This window comes from Theobroma umbraticum, unplaced genomic scaffold (genome assembly GCF_002168275.2).
Source record: "Theobroma umbraticum cultivar Fairchild unplaced genomic scaffold, ASM216827v3 scaffold_44.0, whole genome shotgun sequence".
NCBI classification, from domain to species: Eukaryota; Viridiplantae; Streptophyta; class Magnoliopsida; order Malvales; family Malvaceae; genus Theobroma; species Theobroma umbraticum.
In genome coordinates, this window is record NW_018397255.1 from 3,816,087 (window position 1) to 3,824,275 (window position 8,189).

The window sequence follows — 8,189 nt, forward strand, 5'->3', positions numbered from 1 at the left end:
AAGGATTAAATTGAATAAAATTGAAAAGTATAGGGACTAGATGGATCTTTTGACCATTTTTTTTTGGTATCTCCACTACAAATTTTTTTTCCATCTTATGCTTTTTTGTTTCATCAAAGTTTGAAAGAAAATTCTTAAATCTCAAAATTTTTTAATGCCTATATTTTACTTTTTTTTTTCGTTCTTTTGGTGCCAACAAATCCCTAAACTCTAAAATCCTAATAAGTTCATCAAAATCCTAAAATCATTCAAACTTAAACCAATTCACCAAACTCTAAAATCGATTCATCGAACCTTAAATCTCTAAATCCTAAAATCGATTACTAAAACTCTAAAACCAATTCATCAAACCTTAAAACTAATTTAATTAAACTTAAAAATCAATTCATTAAACCCTAAAACTAATTCATCAAATCCTAAATCAATGCACCAATTTACCAAATCTTAAAACCGATTCACTGAAAACCCTAAATCAATTCACCAAACCCTAAAAACAATTCATAAAATCCGATTCTCGGAACCATAAAAATGATTCAAAAAGACCCAAAAACCAATTCACCAAAAACCTTAAACTTGTTCACCAAAACTTTAAAGTTCATTAAACCCTTAATGTGAGCATTGGTTGATAAATGTAAGCATCCCTAAATGTAAGCATATTGGCAAGCCATCGGATGATTGTTTTTTAAGTAATATGAGAGAATATTTACATCCATTTTTGAAGTAATATAAATAGCTGTTTACTTGAAATTTTTTTTAAAAAAAAAATTCCTAAGAAGCATCTGAAATAAGTGTGGCTATGATGTACAAAGAGATTAGTGGACCTCTTTGGTTATATTATCTGGACCAAATCTTTTTCTTTGTATCTCTCTCCTTAGCTGCTTGGACCTGATCTCTATTAATCCTTTTGTGAGTCAAGGGTCCTTGAGCCGGCCCGGTAACTGGTTTTGCCGTTCTCACAACCCTTGCAATCTTAGGTGGATCAGATTTTCTAGCTCTTTTATCATTCAAAGAAGCAGATATCACCATGTTGTTCTCTGTTTCTCCACTTCTAGAATACCTTTTCCTTCTTGTCTCATGGAGAGAATCACTAACTCTTGGCTGCTTATTCCCCTGACTCAAGGGACGACTAGTTGAGTTTGAACTCCTTAGGATATGAGGTTCAGCCTCACTCATGAACTCGTCATCTCTTCTGCATTTTCCTTCATTAGGAGTGGCCCTCATCACATCACCAAAGTCACGTGCTAGTGCACATTGCAATTGTTGTTCTTGCTCCCTCAATCTATCTTCTAGCTCCTTAATCTGCGAGGAAATTATCATATAAAATCTTTGTGCTTTAGCATTATAATTTCTCATGAAAGCACAAATAAAGTGTCCATAAGATACTTCATGCGAGTGGGACAAGAAGGAATTCAAAAGTCGAGTCTATGCAAATTCACTTGTTATCAATGGGAAAATGTATGACATTGTTATTGGGAAATTATTAGTAATTTTGATATCAAAAGAAGAATATGGTTTGAGATCTTAAAAGCACTAGGATATGAATTCCATGCAAATGGTTAGACATTAATCACCACCATAATAGAGGCAAGCTATATAAGTGACCTTTTGACGAAGCAAAATGGATTCCGGTTTTTGTTCTTGCTCTTTCAGCTTTCTCTCAAGCTCCTCAATCTGGAAAAGAAAAATTTCATGTTAAACTATCTATTTGATCAGATAAATAAAAAATAACGTAGCTACATATTTGCAACCTTGAGTTGAAGGGCAAGTGAAGAGGCCTCGGATTCTTGCACTTGCTCTTTCAGCTTATTCTCAAGATCGTTAACCTGTTTGAATCAAACAACTGACTGTCATCAGTTTTCCTTCCTGTTACAGCTCCTCACTATTAAATGGTCAGACACACATACACATGAAAAGGAGAAAACAATAATAAAAAGATTGGTTCGAAATGGTTAGACAATCTATTACCTTTTGCTGGTAACTAGCGGATTCTGATGGTTGTCGCTCTTTAAGCTTGGTCTCCAATTCTTTGACCTTTTGCAGATAATAGATTCTAGTTAGTGTGAATAACGATAGGTTATCATCTCAGTTATACTTTAAATGAATAGCAACCTTTTGTTGAAGACCGGTGCAGATTTCCTCTCTCCCCTTCAATCTATCTGAAAGTTGCGAGACCTGCTCCTCTGACTGGTTCTGCATGCTAGTTTTCAGCTCCAGTTGACATTCAAGTTCTTTGATCTTTTCTTGTTGGGTTTTATAAACCTGGTCTCTACCTTTGGCCTTACTCTCTACGTTCTGTAAGCTCTCTTCTAGTTTCCTTACAGACTCATCTTTGGATCTAGCTTCCTGCCTTGCTTTGTCAAGCTTTATAAGAATTTAAAAGTACTTGCAGTCAAAATCTTGATCGATTTTGTGATCAATAATATTGTTGGAAGCAAACACTAAACTTATTAAATAGACCTACACTTAATAACTAGACCTACCAATGTTTTCATCTTTTGGAGCTCACTTGTATCAACTTGCCTCTTAGCAGGACCCAACTCAATCCCTCGAACTCGAGTTGCAAAATTTAATGAGCTCAAGGTTTCACTTAAGTCCCGCTCCGAAGGGCTAATTTGCACAAACATCAAAGTCTTGGAGTCACCCCCTGATAAATACTAGCTACTGTTAGTTGCAGTATTAGAAGGCTGATTGTTCCAAAATCTAATACCAAAAACAACCACAGTATGAATCACCCATATTTACCTAATGAATCTTGAAGTAAATGTGTTAACTTTGAGTTCCTGAAATCAAATGAAAGATGTCAAACACAAGAGCAAAAGGGCCAGCGACTCTATTGTTGAGAAAGATATACCATCAACAGACCTGTATGGAATGTGACTGCTTTTCGTTGCTAATGCATATATTACATCCCCAAGAGCCGAAAGGGACTTATTGATGTTTTGAGCCTCCTTGAGTCGCTCCCCTTGTGCATCAGTTTTGGCAAGCCTCTCACTGCCTGCCAAATCCACAAGCCAAAGATTGCTCTTGGTGCAGTCACCAGTCATCAAGTTTTTTGATTTTACCATTATACGAAGTATGCTGAACAAAAACAAAAGAAAAACTTCTCTTTATAAAATTTAATGAGGAAAGGACAACGAAAATTTGAAAGATCTTCATTCATTTAAATGGAATGTAAAAAACGAAAAGGGATCTTGATACCAGTGGGATCGGCTGCTATGCTCATTCACATTAGTTGATCCAACAGCTCTCAAATTGCTTCCAATCTGCAATACATTCCAAACTTCCTTGATGTTATCAACCTTGGCTTCTATGATGCCTGGAACATGATGGAACCCTTCAGCAGATTGCTTTATCTCCAATCTAGCACCCAAACAAAGTGAATCCATTAAGCCTTATGTCGCAAGGCAAATCATCTTGGGCCAGAATCACCATTCACTCTACATTCAGGATACCAAGTTTCAAAAATGACTGGTTAAAATAAAGCTGTCTCACCTCTTTGATGTTGGTGATGTAGATAACAAGTCTCTAATTTGTTCATTATATACTTCAAGAACACTAACAGATATGTTATACATAAAAGTTTCACTCCTTTCCTTGGCAATTTGAAACAACTGCTCAAGGGTTCTATAATTGACTCCCCTGTTCTGGTCAGTGCCCTCCATTGTGAACGTCTTTCCTGTTCCTGTTTGCCCGTAAGCAAAAATACAGACATTGTAGCCATCTAGCACTGATGTCACCAATGGCGAGGCATCCGCAAAAACATCAACTGTTAAGACAAAATGACTTCTAGTTAAATCAGCAACTTACAGGGTTTTGAATGCTTATGTCGAGTTGGTAGTATGACAGTTAATTGCTACCTTGATTGTCTTTTGGTGTGTAAACTCGGTCGAACTTGAATGTCTTTTTGGTGGAACCACCTGTCAGAATTCCAAGGTCTCCATCTTTTGCTGCATCAAAATCTACAACTAGAGCACAACCAGCCGATATCTCCTCTTTACCTAGTGGGCGGCACCGGCAAAAGACTCTGATATTACCTGATATTAAAAAACATACAGTGTGACAAGTGTTTTTCCCTTACAGTCTTCAATGATAAATTTCAAAAGATGCACCACTAAACTACTCAGAAGAGAGAAAAACTCTTGCCTTTTGTTTCCTGAATTTGATTATAGAGCTCCTTTCGCTTTGCTTGCTCCTCACTGTACTTCAGTTTGAGATCCTCACTCTGCGCAACTGCATAATGATTGACTGAGCCCATGCAGATGCATAAATGCAAACTCCAACTCACTAAACCAATTCAAAAGTAGAACCTACCCAATGCCTGAACGCCAGTGACCATTTTATTCAACTCGGGTATTGACTCAGCACAGGCATGTGCATCAAGCGAGAGCTGAGCATGTTCATTTTTCATTATCTGCAGAGAAATCAATAATAAAATGCATTGCAAGAAATAATCTCCTCAAGTGAAATAAGAGATTTTTGACAAGATAACATCATTTACCATTATTTTCTCTTGCAAATCATTGACTGCTGCGGCCCAATACTTCTTATCATGCTCGTACCTGCTAGTAATATTTTTCAAATTTTCGGCTTGTTTCCCCACAGTTTCATCTGACAAGAAAAGATTTGTTGTGTTCAAAAGAAGCAAGCATAAGACTATTCTTGTAGTTATAGAACTTAATCACCCAACTAGTCAGACATATCTGTATATAAACAAACCCCATCACACATAATCTTCTTCATTTTATTTAAGAAGTCATTAGCATTTTTTAACATATATTCAGCATATATGATCAGGTCAGCCTTTAGACCATTACCCACAAATACTCCCCCACTCAGAAAACTTCATACATACAAGAATATTGAAGAACAAGCAATGATTTAGCAAGAACAGAAGGTTTTAAGATCAGTTATGCAAGAAATGTATTTTCTCAAGTAATTAAAACTAAGAACTAATAAGCATCTTCTATCAGAATCACTCTAGAAGATTTCTTTACTAACTGAACAAGTCTTCTTCTGCTCAATTAAAAGAATGGTTTAGGAAATATATAAAATGATACCTAGTGTGCGAGTTTGGAAGATCTTGTTGTCAAGCTCCATCCTAACCTTCTCCAGCTGCTCATTTGCAGAAGTCAATGACATCCATGCCTCATGGCATTCATGTGTCTTAAGCTGGCACTGTGTAGTGAGCTCTTGTATCTTCTTCTCATATTTATCTGTAACTTTTGTTCTCATAAGTTTCTTCTGCAAGCCCAAAATAAAAAGTCTAAATAAGCAAAAAGTTTAGAAACTAACTTCTCATACTGAAAGCATCTAATCGGAGGTAAATAAACTCTAACCTGAGCTGAGGAAACTTCTATATCAGCAGCACAGTTGTTGCACTTAAGGTATTCTTGCGACGCCTGAGGATCTGTTCTTATATTGGAAATAAGGTTTCAAATAAGCAGTTCTTCTAACATGCTCCATAGTCATAGTTGAGAATGAATCAAAAAAAGGGAATGCAAATAACAGTACCTGGAATATTTTGTGCTCTCCTGACACAAATCCCGCAAACAATTGGGCCTCCAATAACTCCTTCAAACCTCAATGCAATTAGCCCATCCCCCTTCACTGAGACCCTCAAATCAACAACTTGCAAAGGCTTATTGGCTCCAACAACAGAGAAGATATCAAAATCTGATAGTACCTGCCATATTGACACCAAAATTTTAACATTTCTATACAGTGAAAAATAAAATTAAAACTGAAATGATTTTGTCTTTATTAACTTGCCTTCTCTTCCTGCATATAGACATTGAATACCCTCATTCCTTTAGGTCCATTAGTATTTATGATCTCTGCAAAATGAAGATCAACAAAATAGTCTCCAGGAGGAAAATTATTGAATCGGTAGCAGAAGTTCCCGAATCTCGCTGACTGATAAATGAATGGACAATCTCCAGCCTGAGTTATATGCTCATTTGTCTGCATAACATTTCCTCCTTCAAAGTAACTATCCCCCAGAAATTTCATTCTGGAATCTGCTTCATTCAAAGCCTCACCTCCAGCATTTATAAACATCATAACTTCATCTGTAAATTGTATGAAAAAACCAGAAAAACTAACAACCTCAGTTGAATCATATTTGATCCTCTGAACCATTAAGAACTAACAAATAAAGTCAAAATTCATGATTTACTCATAAGAATTAAATTAATCTGCAAAATAAGAATATAATAATTTATAAATAATAAAAGTTACCCCAAAAAGTGTGAACAGAATTTCGCTCTATTTTTTCTTTTCTATATTAAAATTTTCATACAATTTCTAAAATAATACATGTACTTGACCAGACTAAAAAACAAAAAGACTCCATGTAATTAAATCACGAAACAACTTTATAGCCTTTTTTTTTATCAAGAAAAAATACTTTAGTTGCTTTCTTTTGTTCCATAATTTTATTATTAATTAAATAATTATGATTTTAGCTGAGCAAAAATAATAGTAATAATTAGGATTTTAACTAGACATGAAATTTAAGAAGCATTACTTACCTGTGCAATTAGATTTGGAAAACCCAAATGGGATTAGCCTTGAATTAGAGTCACAAAGCATTGAATCTACCGAAGATTCTTCTTCATCTTCGTCCATGGCAGAACTAGGTTTATCTTGATTCAAGGCCATGTCATTCTTTTCCCAGTCAAAAACCCTAGGAATAGAGGGATTGGCGAAAAGGGTGTCTGGGTTTTGAAGGAAAGCGTTTAATTGGGAATCATCCATTGGGAAATCAAGTGTTTGGTTGCTGAGAAAATACTTGAGAATTTTCTCGGATTCTTGGTGGAAGTGTGTAAGAACAAGAAGAAGAGGACAAGAAGTGAAAAAATTGGATGCGTTTGATTTTGGGTTGTATATGGAAAGAAGAATTTTCGAATTTGAATTCTTTAGTCGACCGTTGGGAAAACGTTACCGTTGAAAACCTTTTTCATAAATGGGATCTACAAGCTCTTTTCCCTGATTACTGAATATCTAATCGACTGAAAGCCCATTGGGCTTCTCTTGCTCCAAAGCCCAAAAACTGACTATAATTGATTTAGAAGACTATAATTTCTTTTTTTTTTTCCCAAAAAAGGGAAATAGTGCATCCTAGGTATTAAAAAGATTGAGGTTTCAAATCTTGAACTTCAAATTTTCTTTTATAAAAGATGTAATACTTTTTAAATTAAATCTGAATTATAAATATTATCATTGTTATCATAAACATTATTAACAAAATAAACTAGTGTGTAATTAAACCGATGGATAATCATGACATTTTTTTTGTTAATAATAAATCATTTATAAAACCCCACAATTCAGCCTATATACTAGAAGACTCTAAACCCACATTATGTCCTTTCATATTCTTTAACATTAGATTATTTAGTTTTATGATTAATTTGAATTATTGTATCTTAAATTATATTCAAAATAAGATTAATTAAATAAATAAAGATCCCTCTAAATTTAATTTAACTCACCCTATTCTAAGTTGATTTTATTAACTATACTATCATATAAAACTCAAGTTCAAACTCAAATCGGATACTATATTATAATAGTTTGGCTTTATTATGCCTTAAATTAAAAAGTGTCATATTCAACAACGTCTAGTAGCATAGACTTGTAATTAGCATGGAATTAAGTCGTTATACAATAAATAATTAATTAGATGAATCAGTATCAGTATCGTAAACTAGAAACAGGCTTAATATTAGTGAAATTATAGATTAAACTGAAAGAAAAAAATAAGTCAGAGATTTTTTTTTCTTTTTGATTGGTTGATCTCTGTTTATTTATTATTTCTGTTGGTTATGATGCTATTATTCTGCTTGATTTTATCTAAAATAATGATAGTCAGCCAATTGAAACCAAGAATATAATTAAAACAAATTAAAACTAAGAAGAGAGCATAATATAAAAACTTTATATAATCCTTCATCAACAAGTGAGAGAAATTACAATTCAAAGAAACAAAAAAAAAAGAAAAAAAAATTTAAATCCTTGAATCTAGCTTATCAGCTTTGATGATGGGATTTTCTTTAATCAAAATCAATCTATCAGCTTGTTTGAAATCAAAGTTGCATGAGTGTTCTTTAGGATAACGATGAACACCGCATAGAACTTTCCCGCATCGACAAGAAAATCCCATTAAACCAACCTTCTTGTTGCAGCTT

The 8,189-nt window shown here is 34.1% G+C and overlaps 1 protein-coding gene and 1 pseudogene across 1 annotated transcript; both read right to left on the reverse strand.

Annotated features, from left to right (window-relative positions):
* Nucleotides 1-617: 617 nt before the first annotated feature.
* Nucleotides 618-6,872, reverse strand: LOC110408849 (Di-glucose binding protein with Kinesin motor domain-containing protein). The gene is made up of 19 exons (XM_021417961.1): nucleotides 6,531-6,872; nucleotides 5,770-6,068; nucleotides 5,512-5,683; nucleotides 5,337-5,407; nucleotides 5,058-5,241; nucleotides 4,499-4,608; nucleotides 4,312-4,411; nucleotides 4,144-4,230; nucleotides 3,858-4,034; nucleotides 3,493-3,766; nucleotides 3,199-3,360; nucleotides 2,863-3,078; nucleotides 2,743-2,780; nucleotides 2,481-2,644; nucleotides 2,110-2,361; nucleotides 1,966-2,031; nucleotides 1,749-1,823; nucleotides 1,603-1,671; nucleotides 618-1,299 (listed from the first exon to the last, which is right to left on the reverse strand). Exons 1-19 carry the CDS (start codon nucleotides 6,754-6,756, stop codon nucleotides 835-837), a joined length of 3,207 nt encoding a protein of 1,068 aa, XP_021273636.1. The 5' UTR covers nucleotides 6,757-6,872; the 3' UTR covers nucleotides 618-834.
* A 1,057-nt stretch (nucleotides 6,873-7,929) lies between these two features.
* LOC110409817 (putative zinc finger A20 and AN1 domain-containing stress-associated protein 8 pseudogene) overlaps nucleotides 7,930-8,189 on the reverse strand; it is a 614-nt pseudogene continuing 354 nt past the window's right edge.

What these genes read in the sequence shown, in the direction of transcription:
- LOC110408849 (XM_021417961.1), bottom strand. Translation starts at nt 6,756, where the DNA reads ATGGATGATTCCCAATTAAACGCTTTCCTTCAAAACCCAGACACCCTT. An exon ending in ATTTGCAAGAGAAAATAATG is followed by an intron (nt 4,412 to 4,498) that starts GTAAATGATGTT and finishes ATTTCTCTGCAG; the next exon opens with ATAATGAAAAATGAACATGC. An exon ending in TCAAATTCAGGAAACAAAAG is followed by an intron (nt 4,035 to 4,143) that starts GCAAGAGTTTTT and finishes TTTTAATATCAG; the next exon opens with GTAATATCAGAGTCTTTTGC.